This window comes from Eschrichtius robustus, chromosome 6, assembly GCF_028021215.1.
Source record: "Eschrichtius robustus isolate mEscRob2 chromosome 6, mEscRob2.pri, whole genome shotgun sequence".
Classification (NCBI taxonomy): domain Eukaryota; kingdom Metazoa; phylum Chordata; class Mammalia; order Artiodactyla; family Eschrichtiidae; genus Eschrichtius; species Eschrichtius robustus.
This window is the reverse complement of record NC_090829.1, coordinates 146516612-146542270: the sequence shown is the minus strand read 5'-3', so window position 1 is coordinate 146542270 and position 25659 is coordinate 146516612. Positions and strand designations below refer to the sequence as shown.

General features: G+C 59.1%; 2 protein-coding genes across 11 annotated transcripts; one reads left to right on the top strand and one right to left on the bottom strand.

Moving 5' to 3' along the window:
- Positions 1 to 1215: 1215 nt before the first annotated feature.
- Positions 1216 to 1641, bottom strand: LOC137766001 (uncharacterized). The gene has a single exon (XM_068545710.1). The coding sequence runs from the start codon at positions 1639 to 1641 to the stop codon at positions 1216 to 1218; it is 426 nt and encodes a 141-aa protein (XP_068401811.1).
- An 87-nt stretch (positions 1642 to 1728) lies between these two features.
- SLC19A1 (solute carrier family 19 member 1) lies at positions 1729 to 22784 on the top strand. 10 transcript variants are annotated; one of them, XM_068547214.1, is made up of 7 exons: positions 1729 to 1808; positions 4233 to 5427; positions 5626 to 5864; positions 9984 to 10752; positions 10829 to 11021; positions 13844 to 13956; positions 21959 to 22784. In XM_068547214.1, the coding sequence occupies exons 3-7, from the start codon at positions 5676 to 5678 to the stop codon at positions 22348 to 22350; spliced, it is 1656 nt and encodes a 551-aa protein (XP_068403315.1). In that variant the 5' UTR covers positions 1729 to 1808; positions 4233 to 5427; positions 5626 to 5675; the 3' UTR covers positions 22351 to 22784. The 10 variants fall into 10 exon arrangements, with proteins under 10 accessions (XP_068403315.1, XP_068403323.1, XP_068403316.1 ...); XM_068547222.1 differs by lacking the exon at positions 1729 to 1808 and adding an exon at positions 1973 to 3699 and having other exon boundaries at positions 4233 to 4327; XM_068547215.1 differs by lacking the exon at positions 1729 to 1808 and adding an exon at positions 1973 to 3699.
- The last annotated feature ends 2875 nt before the right edge of the window (positions 22785 to 25659 follow it).

Genomic DNA, 25659 nt, shown 5'->3' with positions numbered 1-25659 from the left:
ACCGCTCGCCCCCAAGCCACCTGTTTCTGCACGTCTCTCTGCTTGGCAATCCCACTTTCCAGCCAGCTGCACCTGCGGGGCCTCTGGGACCCTGTGCCCTGGCGTCCAGGCTGCTACTGGCAGCAGGATCACATCCTGGACTCTGCAAGCCCTTCCCTCTTCCCACGGAGGAGCGGCCTCCTGGTGACAATGCCCATGGGGTGCTGTTGGGCACCGTGGCCCAGCCAGACACTGCAGCCCCAGCCGGGCTGAGCCCGCCTAAGCCCCACTTCGGGCCAGTGACCCCTCCACCCCGCCCCGGGCCCAGCTAATGCAGGATCCCTGAGCTCTGTGTGGCCAGGGATCAGGGCGAGGCTTGGGCTCTGTTACTCGGGCTCCACGCAGGCCCACATGCCCGAGAGAGACCACCGGGTGAGGGACTTGGGGGACGGAGCTCCGATCCTCACTGTGGGCCTGCTCAGGGGCAGCTGCTCTCTGCACACCTGTGCACACCTGTGTGTGCCACGGGGGCCCACCCTTCCTGTCCCGGTCCCAGGGTGCTGTCCGTCCTGCTCCCCAAGGGGCCGCACTGCTGGTCTGGGCCAGTTCCCAGACTTGGCCAATGGCAATGGCCCAGCAACCAACTGTTGCTGGGTGCCCCGTGGCCATGCTCCTTTGTGCCATCCTTTAGGGCAGCAGGAGGGCGTAGCCACTTTCTGAGGTTGTGAGGCCAGCCTCCAGGTTCTCCCCCTCCCAGTAGTGAGGAGTGGGGAGCAGTGGGGCTGCCACAGAGGCTGCTTCCCACTGCTCCAGCCTGAGGGTCACAGCCTGGGCACCGCAACTTCCCTGCCATGACTCAGAGGCCGGCATCCCTCACTGTCACGGGCCTCACTGCACCAGACAGGTCAAGTCCGGGGGGGCGGTCCTGCCGTGAGGAGCGGGGAGAGACATTGGCCTGTTCCCTCCCTGGGATCCCTCCAGGGGACCTTCTGCTAGGTCCAAACAGACCTCTGGTCCATCCCTTTGTCTTTGTGCCCCCGTCTCCCAATTTACGCTTCGTCCCTCGGGAAGGCTGAGCCTGTGCCTCGTTGGAGTTCCCAGTCAACCACCAGAGCGAGCGTGGGTCAGGGTGATCCGCACAGACGCCTGCGTGGGGGGAGGGGGCCCCTTCCAACGCCACAGTCCTGTCCTGCCTGGCTCAGGGACCCACGCCCCTGGCTTGAGTTTGCGGGCTGGCTAGGAAAGGAGCATCTCAGAATGGATGAACCGAAAAGAAAAGGCACAGGGTGGCGACGGGAGAGGCTGTGCAGAGGTCAGGGCGTCTGCACTCGTCGAGGGGCGGTCACAGCTTGCGGGGCGCGGGGGGACGCGTCTCTGTCCAGGTCCGTTCCCGGAGGCCTCCAGCACACCCCCGAGCTGTGATCGGTATGACCAGAGCCAGGCGCTGGGGGGGTAGGCGCCAGGGGCGCGCGAGGAGCTCGGGAGGGGGCTCCGGAGGGTGCGGCCGGGCGTGTGGACGCACGGGGAGTCGCCCGCGCTGGGCGGCCAGGGGCGCGTGATCGGGGGCGGCGACGCGGTGGGCTGGGGTGGGGACTGAGTCCCAGGGCGCGGGGCGTGCGCGCGGGGCTGCTGCGCCCGTCCCGCGGGGACCTCGGGTGCCATGGTGGGGCGCGCGTCAGAGACCGTGCAACTGCTGTCGGCCGTGACGTGCGGCGGGGGCGGGACCAGGTGCGCCCCCTCCCCCAGCCTCCCGGAAGCGCGCCGCCGCGGGGCATTGTGGGCAGTGTGGTCCCTTCTAGCGCCAAGCAGCGGAGGCCGCGAGCGCTCAGGTAGCGGGGCTCCCCTGTCTGCAGGAGCTCCGGGGCCGAGGACCGGGGGCTGCGGGAGGAGCGCGGGGGTGCAGGCACTCCGAGTGTCGGGTGGACGGGGGCCGGGGGCCTTGGGGCCCGGGGAGAGCACAGGGGGTGCGGGCTGGGCGCGGGGGCGCTGGCGCTGAGTGAAGGGGCGGTGAGTCCCACGTGCAGCCTCGCCCCATGTGGGAACCCAGGCGCACGCTCCAAGCGTCTGTCACGTTCGGTCTCCGCGCGGGCCTGTGGAGAAGCCCCCGGTGCGCTTCTGGTCTCCAGCCAAGCCACTGTTGTTTCCTGCACCCGGAGTCTGTAGTCGTGAACAACTTCCCCTTGGAGCAGCTCCTGGCGCGGTTGGAGGCCGGCGCTGGAGACGGTCCAGGGCAGTGGGACGCTCTACACGTCTGCGGGAGGAAAGCTATCCCCCGGGTCCTATCCTAAACACTTGTCCTGAGTGTCCAGGTATCCGCCAGGCACACACGTGTGTTCGTGGGGTTCCTCGCCATGTGGGGATCCCCGGCCGCAGGTCTCAGAATACAGGTTGGAATCTGGGCCAGCTCAGAACTCCGGAATGCATCTAGAAGCAGCAGCTGTCTCCCAGGCTGCCCACGGTGCCAGAGCCCTAGTCCTCGGAGCTCCCTGCTGGGGGCCCAACCTCGCTAGGGGAGAACCCGGCTCGGCGTCCGCCCTTTCCTCCGCACCCCCATCCCAGGCCCCAGTACAGGTGGCCTCTCCTCCCGGGGGCCCTGCTGCTCCTGTGTGGCAGCCCGTGCTCCCGGGATGGGGCCAAGCAACTCCCCGTGACCCTGCAGTCCAGCCACGGGCCCATGAGCTGGCAGCCCTCCGCCTGTTTTGGAAGCTTTGGGAAGCGCGTCCGGTGGTGCGGAGCCAAGTGTGGGAGGGACGCACCTTCCAAAGTGGGCCCGGCCTGGTGTGGCGGGTGTCCCTTTAGTTCGGATCAGTGCCACCGATCACGGCCCCGGGTGGTGGTCCCGCAGTGGCCACAGTGCCGGCTCCTTGAGGCCTGGCCCTTCTCTCTTCAGTGAGGCCTGTAGGGGCATTTCCGCCTGTGACGGGTGACAGAGGTCAGCGCTGCCTTGCGGCCCCCTCCCCGCAGTTCTGCCCTGGGTGCACCTGCAGGGGCCTTCTCACCGTGGGGAGCCAGGGGTGCTGGTGAAGGGCAGGCCCAGGACTGTGCCCCCCACAAGAAGTTGGAGGAGGGCCTTATGTGGGTGGAAGGGACAGATTTTAAAGCAACGCTCAGGAAAAAACGTCAAGCAGGAATGAAAGTGGCCATTTCTGAAGGGAGCCCTGCAGGGTCTGGTACCTTCTGTGCGTCTCGGCATCCTCACTGCTGTTTCTGCTTCCCTGGCACGGGGCAGGGGGAGGCCGGGCTCCAGGGGTCACTGGGCCGCCACGGGGCGGTAGAGGTTTCCTAGGGTAGGCGGCTGCCTTTGTCCAGGGTGGGCATCTTCACTCACGTCCTTGGAGAGCGGGTCCCTGGCACCCGGGCTGAGTGAGAAGCACAGAGGTAGTTGGAGGCCCTCTTTCTGGCGCGCGTGACGGCCCTTCCCAGCCCCGGTGAGAAGGCTGCCTTCCTTCGGCCACCCCTGCTGGGTGGCAGGCCTGAGGCTCAGGGGCTCCTTGAGCAGATGTTTTTGGAGACAGCAGGTAAAAGGCTCCCCGTGCAGCCTGGAAGACCTGCCAGCCAATGGGCTGCAGCCCAGAGGCGAGACCGTGCGCACGTGAGCCCAGCGTGAGCCCTTGGCCCTTTGCTTCCTGTGATCCAAGAGCAGAGGAGGCCTGGGTTTCTCCCTGCTGGCTGGGGGGAGGCCCCTCCTTCCTTCTAGCTGTGCCGTAACTCAGGAGGAAGGTGAGGGACTCCAGCACTGAGCACAGCGTCCCCAGATGGTAGGGGTGGGGCTGGGAGGGAGGGGGCGCAGCTCGTGGGACACTCCCTGAGACCCCATGTAAACCCCGTCCCTTCAGCCCTGCTCCCCGGGTGTCAGCAGACACTGCCCCCTACCCGCCCCCCACCAGCTCCCTGGCCATTGCAGGGTGTGGACCCTTGCATGTCTTTGCTTCTGGGGATGGCGGTGGTCCACCACTGTGTTGTGACCCTGGAGGACTCCTGAGACCCTGAGGGCTGGGCGCCGGGGCCCTGGGGCCCATCTTCGTGTCGGTGGAGGCGGGATTGTGGTGTTGGCCCGAGATACTGGAGGCGGAGCTCTTACCGGTGACCAGCTGGAAATCCCGAGGCAGCAGCTCCCTGCGTGCTCGGTCACCTGTTTGGGCATGTCCGGGGGCCGTGTCAGGGTGCAGAGTCCTGGGGTGTGTCCGAGACCTTCAGACAAACTTCTGACAAGCTCTCACTGGAGTCTCAGAAGCACCGCCTTGGGGTTTCAGAAGCCATGGGAGTCCAGGAAGTAGAAAGAAGAAGCTGGTGAGCTTGCTGGGTTCTGGTGTCTGAGACTTCCGCCCCGGGATTCGGGGGACGCCAGGTAAGGAAGCCTCTGTCATCTCCTTCAGAACAGGGGGGCCAGGAGCAGGGGCCCCCCAAGCCCCTGGGGGACAGGGAAGGTGGGGGCCCACTCCTGGGGACCCTGGGCTTTGTAAATTCTTGGCTGTTCACCCCACGCTGGGTGCTTAGCTGGCTGCGAGTGTGCATTTTTCTGGCACCCAGGGGGCAGCGCCCCAGGAGTGGGAGAGTGAACTTGGCGGACTCCTGAGGCTGGAGTGGGGGGCCATGTGTGCACCCTCCGCCCCAAACATCAGAGTCTTTCTGCTGGAGCCATTTGGCCTGTGTGCTCTTGGTGGGCCACACCTCCCAGGGGGAGGGGCGCCAGGGGGAGGGGCCGGGTTCCGGCCCCGTCCTAGCTGGTGTTTCGCTTGGCCCTCGAGAACGTTGGGACCTAGGACCCTCTAACTCCTGGGCCACTGTTGCCCCCCTCACCCCTACCCTGCCCCTCATTGTAGCTTCACAAACAAACCTGCCAGCCGCAGCTTCTTCAGGGGGTTTACTGCTGTCACACAGCAGCCCCCCATTTTCCCGCAGTCCCAGAAATAAACACAGGAGGAAAGAAGAACAGCCGGGCTCATCTGACTGTAGTAGTTCCCCTTGCTGAGCGAGGCCCAGGCCTGTGTTGAAATCACGGTACTGGGGTGAAGTCTTACTCTGCCCTCGGTGGCCCCTGGGGGTTCTCTGCCCCCGTCACTGACCCCTGTACTGTGGTCTGGTGTGTGCCTGGCCCGGCAGGTCCTCCTCTGCCACGTCCTCTGGGCCATCGCGGGCGTGACTGCTCCTCATCTGGGTCTGGCACTTGGGCACGCCAGGTGCTGTGGCACCGTGAGAAGCAGGCCGTCAGACCTTGCGGGGGAGGTGCACGCAGCGCAGCAATCGCAGCCGGCGCCGTGAGCACGTGAGATGAGCCCAGTGTCCCCGGGGACCTGGCTCTTAAATTGCATTTAGTTTTCGTTACTTAACATTTACGGGCCCCACGTGGTTGGCAGCCACTCTATGGGAGCTGCAGCCCTGGAGCCCCCAGAAGTGGTGACAGCGTGGCCTGGCTGGGCCTGGCTCCTGCATCGTCACAAGCTCCAGGTTGGACCACGGGGCTGGGGCTGGGGCTGGGGCTGGGGCTGGGGCTGGGGCTGGGGCTGGGGCTGAGGTCTCTCCACCGTGTGAGGTAGAGCCCGATTGAATGACGGGGGGAGGAGCCCTTTGTAGCCAAGTTTCCGGAGGCGGGAGACAGCTGCGAGCTGTCTGCTGAGCCGCCCTGACTCTGGCTCTCCTTCCCAGGTCCAGCGTCCCCTTTGGTCTCCTGCAGGGCCGTCGGGGGCCTGGGCAGCATGGCGCTCTCCGGCCCGGAGGTGGAGAAGCAGGTGCCGGCGGAGCCCAGGCCGGGCCGCAAGCTGCAGTCCTGGTGGAGCCTGGCGTTCTGCCTCTGCTTCTACGGCTTCATGTCCCAGATGCGGCCCGGGGAGAGCTTCATCACGCCCTACCTCCTGGGCCCCGACAAGAACTTCACGCAGAAGCAGGCACGTGGGCGCGCGTGTGGGCGGGCCGGGCCGGAGTGCGGGGGCCGCTCGGGCTGCGGGCGCTGGCAGCTGCCAGGTCCCTGCGGTTAGAGGGACGGCGGGTCCGGCAGAGGGGTCCATGCCTGCCGTGGGCCTCTGAGGGGAGAGCGCAAGGGGGCCACCGCCCGCCCGCTGGGCCCTTGCTTCCAGCAGAGACCTGTTTGCCCAAAGGGGTTACGGAAGGGATTTGACTTTTGCTCAGAACAAGGACAAAGGATCTCATTGGAACCTGACTAATAAGCTTATACCCGGCGGGTCTCTGGGGTCAAACGTGGCGTAGAAGCAGCAACAGGCAGCTAGTGTCCCTCCCGGTTTCCGTCTCCATAAAATAAAACAAATCAGAAGGGCGCAGAGGCCGTTGGTTGATGAAGCTCACGGTCAGGGCTGTGGTCACCACCCCTGCTCGTCCTGCCTGAGGGCCGCCCACCGCCCCAGAGCCTGGCCCCGGCCCGCCAGCCCTGTCTGTCCCCTCCAGGGTGGCCGCCGGCCTCCACACCCCCTGTCGCTGTCGCTGGCCCCCGTTGGGTCCCACCGGGATTTCCCACTTGATTTCTTCAGGGAGCCCCTGCCTCTCCCTGGCCCAGAGCTCGGCCCCAACCCCTCACCGACCCCGGAATTAAGTCACATGGAGTCGCCGTGCAGATGAGGCCTGTCCCCTCAAAGTAGCCCTCTTGGAAAATGGACACAGCGGGGTGCCCGGGCCGCGCGCACAGGCTCAAAGCTGTGTGTACGTGTGACTGTGTCTGAGCGCACGGCCAGCACTGCAGCCAGAGGGGTCACTTCCCGGGTGAGTCCGGGGTGGGGGCTTGCCTCCCTCGAGCAGCCGGTCTGGCACATCCCTCGCTCGCTGATTGGCCAGTTCCCTGGACACCACTCTGTTCTGCGAGGGGCCGTCTTCCACTGCGGAGATGACGTAGGAGTGAGTGGGAAGCTCTGTGAAAATAACAAGAAGGAAAACCTGTCATGAGCTCCCCCCGCCTGCCCTCTTAGCTCACTCGGTAACCGATTAAACAGTAGGTTGCAGAAATTAAGCCACCCACCAGGCGTTGGACGTGACCAGAGGACGGACGGCAGAGGCCTGTCTGGGAAGAGCCCGGCGGGTCTGTGGCCCTCCCACACAGATTCAGGCTGGTGCTGCTCAACTTGCACCCAGGACCTCAAACCACAGAGGGCCTGCCCTCCCCTGCTCCAGGGGTCTCCGGGGTCACCAGCTCGTCCCTGGGGGAAACGCTGCTGCCGGTGGCTTCCTGCCGTGACCCCCTGCAGCGTGAGGCTGCTTCCAGCTCCTCGGGCCAGCACCCGTGAGGCCCTGTTGAGTTTCTGCCCATCTGATAGACGGAAGAGCTTGTTGCCGGGTTTGCATTTCCTCGATTTCTGCCGCGGTCCTGTGTTCCTGGCTGTCCCTGGAGTGAGGCCTCGGCCAGTCTCCCCCTCCCTGCGGGCGCCTGCCTTCCTGTGCCTGGCGGACTCCTGGCGCTGGCGGGATCCACCGCCTGTGGGCAGCGGCTTCTCCTGTCTGCGCTGGCCTCCTCCCTGCTTGCTGTGTCCTTCTATGCCGCAGCTTCAGCTTTTAATTCTGCCGGATTTTCCTTTTGGTTTGTGCTGAGTGTTGCCCCACATGCCGCCACCCCCGGTTCGTGAAGCACCTCCCGGAGAGTCCGAGCTTTGCTTTGCGCCTTTGGGCCTGTGATTCCTCTGCATCTGAGCTGCCTGGGTTGGGCCGTGCCCCCACCCCCCTCCATGATGACCCCGTGCCCTTCACATCACGACCCCTGCTGTGTGAAGGGCGCTTCACACAGCAGTCCTTCCAAGCCCATGGCTGACGCCGCCCGTTCTGGCGGGATCCTCCGTGGTGGCCCCTGTCCTGTCCTCGCTCCCCTATCAGGCAGGACTCAGCGCCCCTCTGGGTGCTGCCAGGTGTTGGCTCTTGGGGCTGCTCTTGGAATTCAGGGCCCCTCTGGCCTGGCCCTGCCCTGCTCCCCTGGTCCTGCCGGTCCTCAGGGCCCACGGTGCCCCGTCCTGGTCCTGGCTGCTGTGGGGCCCCAGCCAGGCCTCCTGGCTTCAGAGCAGCTGCTGCCCTGAAGCCACCTGGGTCGTGACCTGGGCCCAGCTCCCGCGTCCTGCCCCTCAGCCTGGACCCGGCCCGTCCAAACCGAGGTGTTGGGAACATGGCCCAGCGATGCTGGCCCGAGGCCAGTAGGAGGCCGTCCTCGTGCCACCTGCCCCAGGGACTTTGTGGGTGCCTGTGCTCCCAGCGCTTCACAGGTGTGGCACGGGTCAGCCTCTCGCCTGGCCTGTGTGCTTGCCCAGCCTGAGAAGTGTGGGCAGCGGCAGCGGGAGGGAAAGCCCAGCTGGTCTCCCTCAGCTCTGACCCCGTGGCCCTTGCAGCTGTGCAAGCCATCTGCCAAGAGGTTTCGTCAGCTAACTGAGAGATGGTTTGATGTTCCAGGAGTTTTCCATAAACAAGGCTCTGACCCCTGCAGCCGGCCCCCGTGGCTCTGGGACCAGCGCTGGTTACTCATCTTGCCCCGGGGACGGACTTGCACCAATACTGTCTTGGACTGTCCTGGGGCCATTAGTGCTCGGTGTTTGGGGTACCACAGCCTTTGGGGTCAGCCATGGCTTCTGGTGGGCATGTGGTGCAGGAGGCCACCAGGCAGGGGAGCCCTGGAGGTGGTGGGTGTGCGTGCCAGCCTGGGGTCCTGGGCACACACTGGGAAGCACTGCCCTGGGGCTGGCTGGTCAGGTGGCACATCGTGGGTGGACAGATTCGAGGGCTGCAGAAACCCACAGGTGAGCTGGCCGCTAAGCGGTGGGCTTGGCTGGGCCCCACGTGCTGGCCTGGGCTTGGCTCTGGGTCTTTGGTAGCATCTGTAAAGTGGGCCTTGGTGCCTGCTGGCCTTGCAGGGCTGAGGGCCCCCTGGGCTGGCGCAGGGATCGCCCCATGGTGTTAGCAGGTGGTCAGGCCTGAGTCAAGGTTAGCGCCCTGAGTCAGGTAGGACCCAAGGGAGGCCAAAGCCTCTGAGAGCCCAACAAGGCCCGAGGCTCACCTGGTGCTGCCCTGGCTGATCTGAGCCATGGCCGGGCCCTGGGCAGGGTCAGGTGGAATCCCTGGGTGGGGTCAGTTGGAGCCCCTGGGAGGTGTCAGATGGGGTCTGGTGCAGCCCCTGTGAGGGGCCACCTGCTGAAAACCCACCTGGGCCTTTGGAGAGGCTGTGAGCACAAGGTGCGTCCCGTGTCCATCCCCCAGGGAGGGCCCGAGGCCAGGGACCTGGGCCTCTTGTGAGCTGGGACCTCTTGCTGGGGGCTGGGCCCAGGTGGGTCCAGGATGGCCCTTCCTGGGCAGCCAGGGGCACATCTGGCTGTCGTCCCAAGTGGGTCTGTGGCTCTGGCCTCTGCCCTGTGTGCCCAGGAGGGAACGTCCTGCTGGGCCAGCCCTCTTTGAGTGGAGAGCTGAATGGCCGAGGCTGCGGGCAGCTCCCTTGGTGGAGCCGGGAGCCCTGGCTCCCGTGGACGCATGCCCCTAGTCTTGCCTGGCAAAGGGGGGTTGAGGGCCCAGTCCTCTCCTGCATCCCCTGTGCCCTGGGACCGAGTGGGACCGGCCACTGAAGGCTTTCATTGGCGGCCAGCATGAGTATAGATTGGTCACAGCTCTGTTTTCTGTATCGGTAGACTTCAGGGGAAATCATATCATGTTTTTATTTCGTTAGAAACAAACAAGCCTGGATCAGCATGGCTTAGCATGTAGTTACTGATTATTTTCAGCGTACTTACCAGCTCTCTGCGTGTGTCAGCACCGAGCTGCTGTCTGAGAAGCACGCCCGTGGGGGATGAGGTCAGGGTAGAGCACGGTCTGGAGGTCGGGCTGTGCTTTTCTCCATTTCCCTGGCTGCCCTGGACAGTCTTTAACGGGCTGCACGTCTTTGGAGGACGGCACTCCCCATGTAGTCCTGGTGGGGTGCCACGGTAAAGGGGTGCGTGGGGTCCGGGTGGGGCTCCCAGGCACCCGGCCAAGTCCAGTAGACGTGATGGGCGACTGGCGCTCCAGGGGCTTGGGGTCACACGCCTGCTGTCCTGCAGGTCACCAACGAGATCACGCCGGTGCTGTCCTACTCCTACCTGGCAGTGCTGGTGCCCGTCTTCCTGCTGACCGACTACCTGCGCTACAAGCCGGTGCTGCTGCTGCAGGGCCTGAGCTACGTGTCCGTGTGGCTCCTGCTGCTGTTCGGCTCGTCCGTGCTGCACATGCAGTTCATGGAGTTCTTCTTCAGCATCACCATGGCGGCCCGCATCGCCTACTCCTCCTACATCTTCTCACTGGTGCCCCCCGCCTGCTACCAGCGCATGGCCGGCTACTCGCGGGCCTCCGTGCTGCTGGGCGTCTTCACCAGCTCGGTGCTGGGCCAGCTGCTGGTCACGGTGGGCAGGATCCCCTTCTCCACGCTCAACTACATCTCGCTGGCTTTCCTCGCCTTCAGCCTGGTCCTCACGCTCTTCCTGAAGCGCCCCAAGCGCAGCCTCTTCTTCAACCGCGGAGCGCCCGCCTGTGCCGGGGCCTCGCCCTCCGAGCTGGACCGGATGAACCTGGGCCAAGTTCAGCCCACGGGTGGGAAGCCGGGCCAGCTGCCGGCCTCCTGGCGGGACTCGGCGCTCGCACACATGCTCCGCGAGCTGGGCCACACCGCGCGGCTGCCGCAGCTGCGCCTCTGGTCCCTCTGGTGGGTCTTCAACTCCGCCGGCTACTACCTGATCGTCTACTACGTGCACATCCTGTGGAACGTGGTCAACCCCACCACGGACACCACAAGGGTCTACAACGGCGGGGCGGATGCCGCCTCCACTCTGCTCGGTACGCCCCGCCTGCCTCACCCGGACGGTGGTGACCGTGAGGACGAGGACGGTGCTGACGCGTCTTGTCTCCCCAGGTGCCATCACCTCCTTTGCCGCCGGCTTCGTGAAGATCCGTTGGGCGCTGTGGGCTAAGCTGATCATCGCGGTGGTGACGGTGCTGCAGGCCGGGCTCATCTTCCTCATGTACAAGACTAGCAACATCTGGCTGTGCTACTCGGCCTTCGTGCTCTTCCGTGGCTCCCACCAGCTCCTGGTGCCCATCGCCACGTGAGTCGGGCTGGTGCGGGGTGGCCATGCGGGACTGCTGGCAGGAGACTCCCGAAAGACTGGAGCCGAGGGTGGGCAGCTGGAGGGTCGTGCACTGTGTGTATCGAGAGGCCTCCTTCCAGAAGGTTCCATGGGGAGCAGCAGGGGTATGTGCCGGGCAGCACGGAGCAGGTGTGCTGGCGCGTCACTCACATCAGGAGGCGTGTGAGCCCCGGGTGCCTTTAGCCAGGGCCCCACTTGTCCACAGCGTGCCCCGTCCTGGCCACCAGGATCGCAAGGCTGGGCAAGGGGCCATGTGGGCGTCCCCTTTGCTCCCCCCTCGAGCCACGGTGTCCACAGGGACCGGACCTCGGGAAGTCCTTTCTTCCAGTCTCCTGGCCCTGCTGTCCCATCTTGGGTCATTCCCATCCCCTCCCACTCCCACTGCTGGGCACGGTGGCTCACAGCCCAAGGGTGGCTGGGTGACCCAGGTCGCCTCCTGCCTGGGGGAGCCCTTCCCCCGATGCCCTTGTGTTCCTCACGCTCCTGGGGATGCTCCAGCACTGGCCCAGGGACGTCCCGGGAGCTGCCTGCCGACCACCCGTGCCTTCCAGAACCTTCCTCAGCCTGCATCTTTCTGGCTTCTGACACCCTCGTACACCCTTTGAACTGGACCTCTCATGAAGCTGCACACGCACGCCATGTGTTCACCCCAGACACATGCTCACACCATATGGGTTCACACCATAACATGCCCTCATGCCACGCACAGCACATGTGCTCAGGACACACGCTTACACCTCCTGCACCTGGCAGGTGGCCTGTCATTGTCCCCAGCTGTGTGGCCCTAGCTCCCCTCCGAGCCCCGTCTCCCTGGGGGCACCTCCCTCCCCACTTGGACTGTCCGCTCCGGTCACGCCCAGCGAGATCTGTCCCTGCCTGGTGTTGAGCTCAGAGCGTGTCCTCGGACTCCTGACCCTCTGCAGCCGTCGCCCCGCAGTGTGGTGGCCTGATTCCCCTGAGCCGTCTCACAGGAGCGCCCGGCACCCAGCGTCCCTCGCCTGCCCTGGGCTGCGTCCTTCCTTTCCTCCCCCTCAGGGCCAGTGCTGCCCAGACACCCCGACTACCCTGGCCCTGCTCCCTTGATTTCTGCTCCTAATGCCCCCCTGCCCCCGTGGCCATGGCTGTGGCCCGGACTTCCACGCAGACTGGACGCTGTGTCCTCCCCTCCTGACGCTCAGCCTGTAAACGTCCCACCTGTCCTGTCACTGTCAGCGTTTCGGAACGGGTGCCAGAGCCGTGGGTGTCTTTCCCTCACTTCTCCCAGGACCACTTAGTGTCTCACGTGTTCTTGTTAATTGTAAAAGCCATAGGTGTTCGTGGCAAAAAGATCCGATACAATGCAGAAAAGGTCAAATGTGAGGCAGAAAGGCGTGAAGGAGACAGCAGACCCCCTCAGACCCCAGCCCCCGTGGCTGACATGGGTGTTGGGCTGCCTGGAGCGAGCCGGGGTCACTCTGCACCCCTGCCCCTCGTAACCGCGTGGCTCCATGTCAGAGGGCATTGTCGTCGGTCCTCCTGGTGATAAGGCCCCTGTCTCGGATATCTTCCTGTGACAGACGACATGGGAGCCACGCCCTCTCACCTACATTTTTCTTCCCAAATTCTGATAATGGCCTCAGGTGGGTCCTGGAAGGGAACCGCCAGGTCAGGGGACACGGGCTTTGGAAGGGGGTGTCAGAGATGTTGCAGGCGCTGTCCAGGCAGGCACACAGCCCCTGCGGGTGGTGGAGGGCGGCCCACGGGCCACTTGCCTTTCCCTGGTGTCCTGCCCAGTTTATACCTGTGGCTTCTTTTTCTGCTAGGATTTCTTTTTTCCTGATTATCTGCAGTGCGCTTACATCTACCACATGTGATAGGAGCCTTTTATTATGTGTTGCCGTGTTACCGTTTTCTTTAATCCGACTCTCGGTGTTCGTGCAGCACTACCTGAGTCAGTTGTGTGTGTGGTGTGGCGTTCTGCCTGTGCCGGCGGGACCTGGCCCAGCTCCCGCTTCCCAGGACTTAATCTGTCGTCAGGGACCTTTGATCCACCTCCTGTCTTAGTTAGTGCGCCGTTTGTCACATGACTGCTCATCCTGGCACTTCGTGTACTGTCCCCTCCCCCTGAGCCCCCCAGCAGAAGCTCCTCGGTCATTCTCTTTAGAGGCTTCTTGGGTATTTTTGTTCATTTATTCTTCAGAACTTTAGAACACTTCTTGATCAGTTTTTTCTTTTTCTTTTTTAAAGGCACTTTGGGGCTTTTAATTGGAAGTACGTTCAAATGTTAATTTCTTTGCAGAGCGCTGCAGGCTCTGAGCGTACTAATTCCTCCTGCCTTCTTTATTTGTTTTACGGTTCTTTCTATAATTTACTGAATCGTTTAATGACAAAGGACTTTAATTCCGGACTTTTCCTCGTGCCCTCTCCGTGCAGTGCCCTGTCTGTTAATGCCCTGCTCTCATGAGGCTGATTTTCTGGGAACCCTGTAGTGATTATGACTTACTCTGTACTGGAGTTACCAGGAGACTTTAAGCATCTCCCGAGGTTGCCTTCTGCACCTGGTTTTGCACTCGCTTTGTGAGTCGTTGCGGGAGGATTTGCCGGCTCAGGACGCAGCCCCGGAGCGGTGGGCAGCCTGGGCACTGGGCGGGTCTCGCCTGTCCCCCGCGGCTGTTCCTGGTGGCCCAGGAGCGCTGCCCCACCCCTGGGCCCTCTGCGCCTGTGCTGCATCTCGCCCCCAGCTGAGTCTGAGTCGGCCGCTTCCCTGTTAAGTTTTCAGATCGCGTCTTCTCTTTCTCAAGAGCTCCGCGCCCTTGTCTTCGGAGTCAACACGTTCCTCGCCACTGTCCTCAAGACCATCATCACCCTCGTTGTCTCCGACAAGCGGGGCCTGGGCCTCCCAGTCCACTCTCAGGTGAGCCCCCGTTTTGGGCTCACTTCCTTGAGGAGGGAAGGCTCTGGGGCGTGTCCTGGCCAGGCCTCCTGGTGGCCACCCAGCCAGTGGCGTTGCCTTTCCCGGGACCCAGACCACAGACCCGCTGAGGGTGGGGCGTCTCCATCCAGACCCTCTGGACTGAGCGGGAGCAGGGAGGGAAGGGTCAGAGGGCCAGGTGGCAGGGGGCCACCATCCAGCCCGTGCGGCTCCCTGCCAGGGCTGAGTTGGGGGCTGTAAATGCCGCCCGCATCTGGGCAGTGCGGTGGGCATGCGCGGTCGAGTGTGGTGAGACCTCTGGGGCCTCCAGGGCCATTCTGGGTGCAGGTCGCTCTGGAGGCGCTCGCACCGGCCCTGGGCGCCCCCTGCACTGGCTGAGGTCCCAGGAGGGACAGAGGCGTGGCCGAGCATTCCCTGTGCCCTCGTTCAGGTCCCTGCCTGTGATGGGTCCTGGCTCACGTGACAGCTGTCTGTCTCCTCTGTGGAGGGCAGCGGAGAGTGGAGCTCGTGGGGTTGACGTTGGCGCGTGCTGGCCCCTTTCCCGTCCCCTCCCTCCATCCAGTCCTAGGCGGGTCCTCGGTCTTCCAAGAAGAACTTGAGAATTCCTGTTTGCTGTGAGACTGGGGGCCGCTCGGGCATGTGACTCCCGGTGGCCTCACCCAGGGCGGGACCGCTCTTGAGTGAGCGGGAATTAGCCAGAGGATGGTCCCGTGGGAGGGATTGTCACCGGGCTCCCTGGGGATCCTGCCCCGCCCTCTGCCTGTGGGACGCAGCCTCCATCTGCTGGGAGCCCAGACCTCCCTGGGGCTTGGTCGGCTCCGTGGAGAAGTCCCAGCCCTCTGTCCGAGGTGCCTTGGTGATCCCAAAGCTGGCCAGGAAGAAAGTTCGGGCATGAGAGACCCTCTTGTTCAGAAACTGGCTTTTTGGATGGGGTTTGGAAATCCATTTGGGTGAAGGACATCAGAGCCTCTGGCCCTTCGTGTCCACATGGGCAGGCAGGTCTTGGCCCTTGGTCACCAGTGGGGCCCTCCAGGGACTCTGCCCCATCCGCCCCAGGCTGAACACTGGGGACTGTGGCTTAGCAGGGTGGCCAGGCTGGACTCAGGTCCACAGGTGCATGTGCAGCTGCACCTACGGGGCGGGCGGGAGGGGTTGTCCGGAGAGCACGAGGCCTGTCGTCCAGAGGTGGCAGGCTGGGGCCTCCTTCACCGGGGACCCTCCAAGGGAGGCCTCTCCCCCAGAGCGGTGGCCTCCGCGGGGGAGCATGTTGTCCCCTGGCCTTTCCATGGGGCCTTGCCTGGCGGCCGTCCAGCTGGCCTGGGAGGGGCCCCAGCACCTGGGGGAGCCTCTCCCTCCCTGGAGCCCTGGGTGTCCCGGCTCTGGGCAGCGGGGCTTCCGAGGGGCCCAGGGGCTGGGCCTTCCTCGCCTGACCTGGCCCCAGCCCCTTCCACATGACAGCTTCTGGCCACATTGGGTCAAGCTGACAACAATATATTGATTTTTTTCCTGCTGGATTAATTTCCTGGTTAAAAGGTAACTCTAGAGGTTTGTTCGTAGTTAGAAATCCTGGTGGCGTCCAGAAGGAAAGTCACCCCAGCTCATCCTACTCACCTTTCCCGCGTGCGGTGCTCCGGGTGCCCTTTCCCTCCGTCCTGGGTGGTGAGAGTGGGGCAGAGCCGGTGGTGAGAACCAGCACGGAGCGTGCAGGGAGCTGGCCTGGGCGGCTGGCTTGTCTTTTAAGTTGAACTCTACTTCTGGGTCACCACACACTCACCTGTGGGGTAACAGGTGATGCAAAGACCCACGTACCTGGTGCGGGCCCAGCCTCCCCACCGGTCATGTCCTGCAGGTCTGCGGTGCGGGCACTCTCGGGGTGCGGACCACGCACAGTCGAGACGGGCGCATCCCTCCCTGCCCCCCGCGGCCACACCGGGCCCCCACCCTGCCTCCTCCCCGACCCCTGGCCACCGCGGTCTGCCCCCCATTTCTATAGCGTTGTCATCGCAAGAGTGGGACCCTGCAGCTGTGAGTCGGGATTGCCTTCCCCACTCAGCCCAAGTCCTGGAGATGTGTGGCTACTTCGCTCCGGTCCTTTGCTGCATGGGGCTCCGCGGTGGCTGGACCACGGCCCATTTACCCACTCTCCGCCAAGAGCCCTGGCTTTATCCAGTTGGGGGCTGCTCCAAACATTTGTTTATAGCTTTTTGTGTGAACCCAGATTTCCATTTCTCTGGATAAATGCCCTGAAGTACAGTTGTTGGGTCACGTGGTCGCTGCACCATGTTACGTTCCCACTGGCCATGCCTGAGGGACCCGGCTTCTCCGCATTCTCATCAGCTTTCAGGGGTCACCATTTCTGTTCGGCCATTCCGAACGGTGTGGAGCGCTGGTGACCCCTGGGGTTTTCATTTGCTTTTCCCTGGTGGCTGTGATGGTCTTCTTCCCACGTGCAGCTGCCATCTGTACATCCTCTTCGGTGAAGTGTTCCTTCACTTTTCTGCCCATTTCCTGATTGGCTCCTTTGTTTTTTCACTTGAGTTTTGAGAATGTCTATTTATTCTAGGCAGTAGTCCTTTGTTGGATGTGTGCTTTGCAAAGTCTTCTCCCTGCTCGTAGCTCACCATCTCATCTTCCTAATAGGGTTGTTTGCAACATAAGTTTTTAATTTTGATGAGGTCTGACTTATTCATTTGTCCTTTTGTGGATCTTAGTTTTGGTGTCACATATAATAACTCTTTGGCCCTGGGTCCCAAAGATTTTCCCCAACATCTAAGTCTGTGACCTGTTTTGAGTTAATTTTTGTGTAAGGTGTGAAGCTTACAACATTTCATTCCTTTGTCTGTGGATGTCTGGTTGCTCTAGCACCATTTGTTGAAAAGACTGAATTGCTTTCCACCACTTGCGTGAGTCTGTTTCTGGGCTGTCTGTTCCGTTGAGCTATGTGCCTACCCTCCCTCCATCACCATGCTATCCTGCTTGTGTAGCTAGGTGGTACGTTTTTGAAATTTGGTACACCGATTCCTCCAACTTTGAAATTTAAAAAAAAATTATTTTAGCTATTATAGTTTCTTTGCCTTTCCCTATAAATTTTAGAGTAATCATGTGTGTATCTACAAAAATTTTTGCTGGGCTTTTGCTAGGAATTGCATTAAGCCTGTTTATCAATATTGGGAGAATTGACATCTTTTATTATGTTGAATCTTCCAACCTGTGAACATGGTATGTCTCTCCATTTATTTAGAACTTTGATTTCTTTCAGCATTTTGTAGTTTTCAACATGCAAGTACTGTAGTGCTGTGCATGTTTTGTTAGATTTATTCCTAAGAATTTCAGTGTTTTTTTGAGCAATTGTAAATGATACTGTATTTATAATTTTGGTGTCTGCATTAATCTTCTAGGGCTGCCATAACAAAATATCACAGACTGGGTAGTTTATGCAGCAGAAATTTATTCTCTAACAGTCTGGAGGCTGGAAGTCTGAGATCAAGGTGTCAGCAGGTTTGGTTTCTCCTGAGGCCTCTCTCCTCAGCATGCAGACAGCTGTCTTCTCCTTGTGTCCTCATGTGATCTTTCCTCGGTGGGTGTGCACTCCTGGTGTCTCTCTCTCTCTTATAAGGAGTCCTACTGGATTAGTGTCCCACCCTCATGACCTCATTTAACCTTAATCATTCCTGAAAGGCCCCATCTCTAAATACAGTCACACTGGGGCTTAGGGCTTCAACAAATGAATTTTGCAGGGATACAGTTCATAACAGTGTCCAGGTGTCCACTGCTAGTACAGGCAGACCTCATTTTATTGCACTTCACTTTATTGTGCTTCACAGATATTGACTTTTTTACAAGTTGAAGGTTTGTGGCAACCCTGCATCGTCAGATGATAGTTAGCATTTTTTAGCAATAAAGTATTTTTATTAAGGTATGCACATTGTTTTTTTTAGACATAATGCTATTGCACACTTAATAGACTATAGTATAGCATAAACATAATTATTATATGCACTGGGAAACCAAAAAATTTGTGTGACTTGCTTTATTGCAATATTTACTTTATTGCGGTGGTTCGGAACTGAACAATATCTCTGAGGTCTGCCTGTATAAGAAATACACTGATATTTGTGAGTTAACCTTGTATAGTCTTGCTGAGGTCACTTATTAGTTCTGGGAGGTCTTTTTTTTTTAATGCTTTTTATTTATTTTTCTTGCCTTACTGTTACTGGCTAGAACTTTTATCCTTATTATTTCCTTCTTTCTACTTGTTTTGGATTTATTTTGCTCATCTTTTTCTAGGTTCTTTAGATGGGAGCTTAGATAAATCATATGAGAATTTTCTTTTCTAATATTTCCATTTATTGCTATACATTTCCTTCTCAGCCTGCTTTAACTACACCCCACAGATTTTGATATGTTGTATTTTCTTTTTCATTCATTTCTATGTATTTCTATCTCCTTTCATACTTTCTAGTTGACCTATGATTATTTCAAAATGTGTTGTTTATTTTCCAAGTGTTTTGATATTTTCCTGTTATCTTTCTGTTATTGATTTCTATTTTGATTATGTTCTATTGTGATCAGAGAACACAATCTGTATTATTTCAATTCTTATAATTTGTTGAGGTTTGTTTTAGGGGCCAGGACATGGTCTATCTTGTTATAAGCTTCATGTACACTTGAAAAGAATGTGAATTCTGCTGTTTTGGGGTGGAGTGTTCCATAAATATCAATTAGGTCCTATAGTCGATGGTGGTATTGCTTTCTTCTCTATCCTTATGGATTTTTTTGTCTGGCCTGTTGTTGAGAAGGGGTGTTGAGGTTTCCATTTATAATTGTGACTTTGTCTATTTCTCCTTGCAATTCTGTCGTGTTTTTGCTTCACGTTTTTGCAGCTCTCTGTTGCATACACGTACACTGGATGTCTTGGTGGATCGAGCCTTTTGTCATTATATAATGTTCTTCTCTGCCTGTGGTCGTTTTCTTTTCTCTGAAGTCTACTTTACCTGATATTAATATAGCCATTCTGCTTTCCTTTGGTTAATGTTTACATGACATACTATCTTCCATCCTTTTACTTTTAACTTGACTATATTGTTATACCTGAGTTTCTTGTAGATAGCATATGGTTGTCATGTTTTTTTAATCCACTCTGCCAATATCTGTCTTTAATTGGTTTATTTAGACCATTTATATTTAGTGTAATTGTTGATGTATTAGTCCTTATGTCTGCCATTTCATTTTTTGTTTTCTTTTTATTCTCTCTGCCTTTTGTTTCTGTTTTCTTTTTTTGTGCCTTCTCATAGATTATTTACAGATTCTTCAGAATTTCATTTTGGTTTATCTGTTGTATTTTTGAGTGTATCTTTCATGGTGACTTTTTTGATGGTTGCTTTGTGTATTAAATGGCCAGTTGTAGTGAAGTATTGAAATCTCACCTCCTTTAGGTCACCTTTCTCTCTACTGTTTAAGTACAAGTGTCTTACTTATTTTTTCTGTATACCATTAGAGCCACCTAAGATAGGATATTAAGTTTTGCTCCAGCTGTCAAACATTTAGGAAACTGAAGAGAAGGAAAGTCTATTTACCCACAATTTTGATCACTGTGTTCTTTCTCCTTCCTGATGTTCCAAGTTTCTTATCATTTACTTTCTGTTTAGAGAACCTCCTTTAAGCATTCTTCTAAGGCAGGTCTGCCGGTGACAAATTGTTCTTTTAGTTTTTCTTTATCTGAGAATGTCTTGATTTATTTTTCATTCCTGAATTTTTCAAGTATGAGAAAAATTTGTCATTTCCTTGTGGCCTTCCTGGTTTCTGATGAAAAATCCACTGTCGTTCTAATTATTTTTCCCTTAAGGTGTCATTTTTTTTCTGGCTGCTTTCAAGATATTTCCTTTTTCTTTGTCTTTAGCTTTCAAAAATTTGAATATGGTGTGTGTTGGTCTGATTTGGGGGGTGTTGTCTTGTTTGGGGTTCTCTCAGCTTCTTGAATCTATAGGTTTATGTGCCTTGCCAGACTTGGGAAGTTTTCCCAGTCATTATTTCCTCAAGTACTTTTTCAGCCCCATTCTTTTTCTTTCTTCTTATTTTACACCCATGACACAGTGTTACATTTTGTCCCCTGGAGAATGAGGCTCTGCTTTTTTCCCCATCTGTTTTCTCTTTGTCGTTCAGATTTGGTGATTTCTATTGTTCCATCTTCCAGTTCACTGATTCTTTTCTCTGTGCCCTCCATTCTGTTGTTGAGGCCATTTGCTGAGTATTTATTTTGGTTATTATATTTTTCAATTGTAACTTTTCTTCTTTATATCTTCTGTTTCTTTTCTGAGACTTTTTTCATTTGTCTCAAGCATGTTTGTTATTGCTTGTTGAAGCATTTTTATGATGGCTACTTTAAAATCCTTCTTGGATAACTTTAACACCTCTGTCATCTTGGTGTGGGTGTCTGTTGATTGTATTTCATTCATTCAGAGATCTTTGTGGTTCTAAGTATGCTGAGTGATTTTTTTTTTTAATGAAGCCTGTACATTTTGGCTATTATGTTATGAGACTCTGGCTCTTATTTAATCCTTCTGTTTTAGCTAGCTTCTCCTGACACCAGCCTAGCAGAGGACTAGGGGCATGCACCTTGTTATAGCCAGGTGGGGTGGAATTCTAGGCTCCCCACTCAGCCCTCCTCACACTGAGGGGTGGGGTGGGGCTTCTCCTTACTGCTGGGCAAGGAAGGGAGTGCCAGCTCCCCACATGGCCTGCAGTGGTCAGGAGGGCCACAGGTGCCTCATTATTGCTCCCCACGTGGCCTCCAGTGACACTGGTGGGGGAGGGGCATTCTCACTGCTGCTGGGTGGGGTAAAAGTCCTGGCTCTTCAGGGAGGCGGGGCACCACCTGGTTGGAGTGAAAGTCCAGCCTTTCCATGTGGTCCCTGTGGGGGTGAACATTCCAGCTCCCCACTGGACCCTGACCAACCCCACCCGACGGGGGTGGGAGGTTTTACAGCCTGGGTCACGAGGGTGGGGTCTGGCTGGAGGAGAGTGGTTCCCATTCATCAGTGTCCTGTCCTGCTGGGTGGGGTGGTGGTCCCTCTCCTGATCCTTTGGTCGGAGCAGCTTTTGTTGAGTGTTTTCTTCTGTGTTTCCTGGCATTTCTTGTTTGTGGGCTTCTTTGGTTCCTTTAAAAATACTTGCAGCAGAAAGAAAAAAAGCCCAGGGAACACATTGCCGTGGGGCTCCTTGGATTCCAAGGTCCCAGCTAGTCTGCCCCCATCCACTTTTCAGAGTCACCTTCTGTGTGTTGTCTGTGCAGTGTCCAGGGTTTTAATCGTACTTGCGAGGAACAGGCAAGTCATGCCAGCTCCATCTTCCCGGAAGCCAAGTCCCCGACGTTTCATTTCCTGGTTTTGCTTCTGAAAATGAGCTTTCCTAGAAGGGCTGAGCGTGCAGTGCTGAGGGGTTCTCGGGGAGACCACCTGGGGCAGCTGAGCTCCGGGGCCGTGGGTGGGACTCACGCTCGTCTGGCCCACACACGAAGGAGACCACCCTGGACCCCCTGCCCCCTGCGGTCTGAGAATCGGGGGGAGTTTCCCGTGTGCTGGGCGCTCCTCCCTGTGTGTCACTGCTCTGCAGCTTCACTGGTCCTGGGGTGCAGGGCTGCCCTGCCCTGGGGCCATGGGGGCTGCGGGGGCCGGGAGACCTGGGTGGCCTGTTCTCCACCAGCCTCCGCCCGCACAGGTGTCCTCTGTGAGGACTTGGCCCCAGAGCCAAGTGTGCATTTGCTGTCACACGAGGTGATCAAAGTGCTACGGGGCAGATGGCGGAGGCGCAGAAGTGCTGGGTTTGCAGAAGCTCTGCTGGGTGGGTGAAGGCTGGGCCCTGCTGCCACCTCCATGACCCCTGGGTGCCCACCCCCTTTGCCGTGCGTGCTCCCCTGGCCTCTGAGCAGGAGGGCCGTGAGGGGGGGGTGCCCCCGCCCGCCTCACCTGCACCCTCTCTGTTCCAGTTCCTCATCTACTTTGTGTACTTCCTGGTGCTGTTTGTCGCCTATGTCCTTGCGGCCTTGCTGTCGGGCCTGCGCCACTTCAGACAGGGCCGCCACCAGCCCCTGCCGCCGGCCCAGGAGCCGATGAGCCCGGTGCAGGAGCAGGCCGTGCAGGACGGGCCCGCCCCAGAGGACGGCGTGTGGGCCGTGGGGGAGCAGCCCGAGGCCAAGGCCTGACCCTGCCCGGCCTGCTCTCCTGGCCGGTGGGCCGCCAGGTTCCTGACGCCAGAGGCAGCCGAGCCTGGGCCTTGACCTCAGAGCTGACACGTCCCCAGCAGCTGCCTGTCATCTGGGTGTCAGCGGACGGGTTTCCAGCATCGTCCACATCGTCGGATTGTGGCACTGGTGACTGATGGGACCCCGGTGCTCTGTCCCCGAGACCCATGCCTCAGGGGCCTCCAGCCTCCGCAGGGGTCCTTGGCTCACCCCGAGCAGGGCACCCCTCAGCCCTGCTTCACGCCCTGGCCATGACCCGCGGCCTCCCGGGGACGCCCAGGCAGCTGCCCGGCCACCGGGGGCTGGTTTGCTGTCCCTGCCTACACGTGGCCGGTGAGGGGTCCACGTGCCCGCCAGACCTCTCTGCTTTCACCCCCTTGTCCCGGGGAAATGGCAAGGTGGTCCCAGACGCGAGCCCGGGGGACCCGGTGCCCACGGGGTGTCCCGGGCCCTGGGGGTGGGGGCCGTGTTCCGGAGCCTGTGGCTGAACTGTGACATCTGCAGTTGTCCAGGTACTTTCGTTGTAAACGATGCTCTGTTCCTTTTTTAAAAAAACTGACAAAAATGAGGACCCTCGTCTGGCTTGTTTCTGGGGGAGAAGAGGGGTGCTGGGGGTGGCAGTTCCGTCAGGTGAAAGCCCGGGAGCACCGGCTCCTCCGTTCTGGGCTTCACCCCAGGTCCTCTCTGTCCTTCGATCTGGAGCTGGGTTGATGCTGACCCCCTCCCGGTGATGGGGGCCACTCACGCGCAAGCCCCCGGGGGACTCGCCCACGTTACCCGGGCACTGCCGCCGGGCCCGAGAGCCGGTCGTGCTTCCTCTGAGACGTGACACTGTCCGCTTGGCCCCAGGCACGTGAAGCAGATGCACAGCCCGAGTGAGGGGACCCCTGACTCCACGCATCCATCCGGTCAAGAGAGGGTCCCAGCCCTGCCCCCCAGCAGGCGAGGACCCAACCCCGTCCTGAGCTGAACCTGGCCCTTCCCATGGCCTCCGGCCCTCATCCAGGGTCTTCGGAAAAGGCCGCTGCTGCGAGTTCAGAGCAGGACGCCTGGTGGAGGAGGGGCCGGAGCTGGCTGCCCCCTGGGATCCCCGAGGTCGGGTTGGGTGAGCAGGGCGTCTCGGGGCACCCTGAGGGTCGAGGAAGAGGCTGTACACGCAGCTTAACTCACGGCCGTCGGTGTGGGTCAGATAGGGCAGGTGGTCCCCAGGCGCATCCGCACAAGACACCACAGCCGACCCCAGGACGCTGCTGGGAAGGCGCAGCACCCGCTCCGTGCTCAGGGAGCTGGCAGGGCTTGACGGGTGGAGGGGGCTCGCCTCTGGCTCCTGACCCAGGAGGCAGCGCTCTGCTCTGTGCCCCCCATGAGCGCGACCGGCGCCCTGGTCTCCCGCCTCCCCCTGCAGCCTCCCCACTCAGCCTCTGCCACCCCCGGTCCCGAGCTCCTGGGGCACCACTGAGCCCCTGCTCCGGGCAGTGTGCACGGCCCCTCGGGCTCAGACATCTGCCGCAGCGGTGGGGGACACGGGCGCCGGGGCACCTACCCAGCTCTGAAGATCTCGTGAGGCTGCTGGCCCCCTGGGAGACCCTGAGAGAGGAGAAAGGTGCAGGGCACCTGTGGCCTCCATGGACAGCCGTGGACATGCATGTGTATCTGTATCTCACATCCGTGTACATCTGTGTACCCCTGCGTGCATCTCACACCCATGTATATCACTCACATGTGTGCCTCTGTGTTTATCCATGTACACCCATGCACAGATGTGTATATGCACACGTGTGTATATCCATGTACACCAGTGCACACCCATGGTGGCCCTTCATATCCGAGCATTCCACATCTGAGGATTCAACCAACTGTGGATTGAAAATATATTTTTTTAAATTCCAGAAAGTTTCAAAAAGCAAAACTTGAATTGGCCATGTGCCAGCCACTATTTACATGGAATTTACATTGTATTTACAACTATTTATGTAGCGTTTTTCTTGTATTAGGTATGAGAAGTAACCTGAGATAAATTAAAGCATACAGGAGGATGTGCATGGGTTATGTGCAAGCATTTACACCATTTTATATAAGGGTCCTCAACATCCGCAGGTTTGGTATCTGAGGGGGTCCTGGAACCAATCCCCCACGGGTACTGAAGGACAACCATGCCTCTGGGAACCCATGTGTATTCATGTGCATCCGTGTACATCTGCACACCTGTGTATACCTGTGCACACCTGTGTATACCTGTGCACACCTGTGTGTATCCGTATACATCTGCGTATACCTGTGCACACCTGTGCTCCTTTAGCAGGATTGGCCAGCGGGGCCGTCCAGGACAGAGGTTCCTGAGGACTCAAAAGACAGTGAAAGCTGCTTGCAAACCAAGTGTCAGTGTAAATGGTCATTTTTATTTGGCGCCTGTTTGGGAACCACAGACACGGTTCACAGGACCAGCCCCTCTGGTTTACAGTCACACTGCCTGGACAGCAGACCCTGGGGCAGCTGGGCTCTGGGCCACCCCGCCCGCTCCCCTGGAGATGCCCGCACGCACCCCAAAATGTCCCCTTCACTCCTCCCACAAGGAGGGTAGTGACGTGGGTTTTCCCCGAGACGTGCTGCTACAGACAGTGGTGAGCGGGGTCCAAGCACACGTGGCCCGCCTGTGGGCACGGCCCAGTCCTGTCCTGGGCCGGCCCAACCCCTCCATGCAGCCTCGCCCGTCCCGGGGCTCGGCTGGGCAGCCTGTGGGCTCTGTCCTGGCGGGGGGCACGTGTGGCCTTTTGCCTCCGAGGGCTTCTGTCTCTGTGTCCTGCAAAGGTGAACCCGGCGCCTTGGTGCCAAGCTCAGCAGGAGGCAGGTCTGACCCAGGACTTGAGGCAGCCTGGGTTTGGGCCCAGTTGGGTCCCCACACATGCTGCTGGGCAGAGCTGGTCAGGCATTGGAGTCAGGGAAGGAGCGCCTGGTGTGAGGTCTGGGCCCAGGGACCCGGTGCTGGTTTATGGACCCCTGAAAGCTCTCCCAGTAGTCCGGGCTGGGCCAGGCTCTGTGCCGGTGGGACCTCAGGGGACACGGGAAGCCAGCGTGGGACAGAGGAGCGCAGATGGGCCCACGTGGCGGGGCTGGCTGCACACAGCAGCAGCACCAGGAACCCCAGGGGTGTGCGGGGGGTTTGAGCTTGGAACCTTGCAGCCAGGGGAGTTGCTGCCAGAGGCTGAGAGAAGGTGGTCTCCCCTGGCACCGCACGTGGCCCAAGAGAGGGCCGGCCAGCTGGAGAGAGGGCAGGAGGGAGGCCCCAGCGCCTCCTCGCGGCTGCCCTGCAGACAGGCCTGGCGTTGGCGCCACAAGGCTTTCTGGGCAGGAAATGGAGCCACCAGTATATGCCCGGGCGGTTGGGGGCCCCATTCAGCACCCGGGAGGCCTCCCCAGGCAGAAGGTTCCAAGTCGGCCTCTTGCCT

Bases quoted from the DNA above. Each gene is read 5' to 3' on its own strand.
- LOC137766001 (XM_068545710.1), bottom strand. From the start codon at position 1,641: ATGGCACCCGAGGTCCCCGCGGGACGGGCGCAGCAGCCCCGCGCGCAC.
- SLC19A1 (XM_068547214.1), top strand. From the start codon at position 5,676: ATGGCGCTCTCCGGCCCGGAGGTGGAGAAGCAGGTGCCGGCGGAGCCC. The intron at 10,753-10,828 runs GTACGCCCCGCC...TTGTCTCCCCAG, and splicing joins TGCCGCCTCCACTCTGCTCG to GTGCCATCACCTCCTTTGCC. The intron at 11,022-13,843 runs GTGAGTCGGGCT...CTCTTTCTCAAG, and splicing joins CTCCTGGTGCCCATCGCCAC to AGCTCCGCGCCCTTGTCTTC.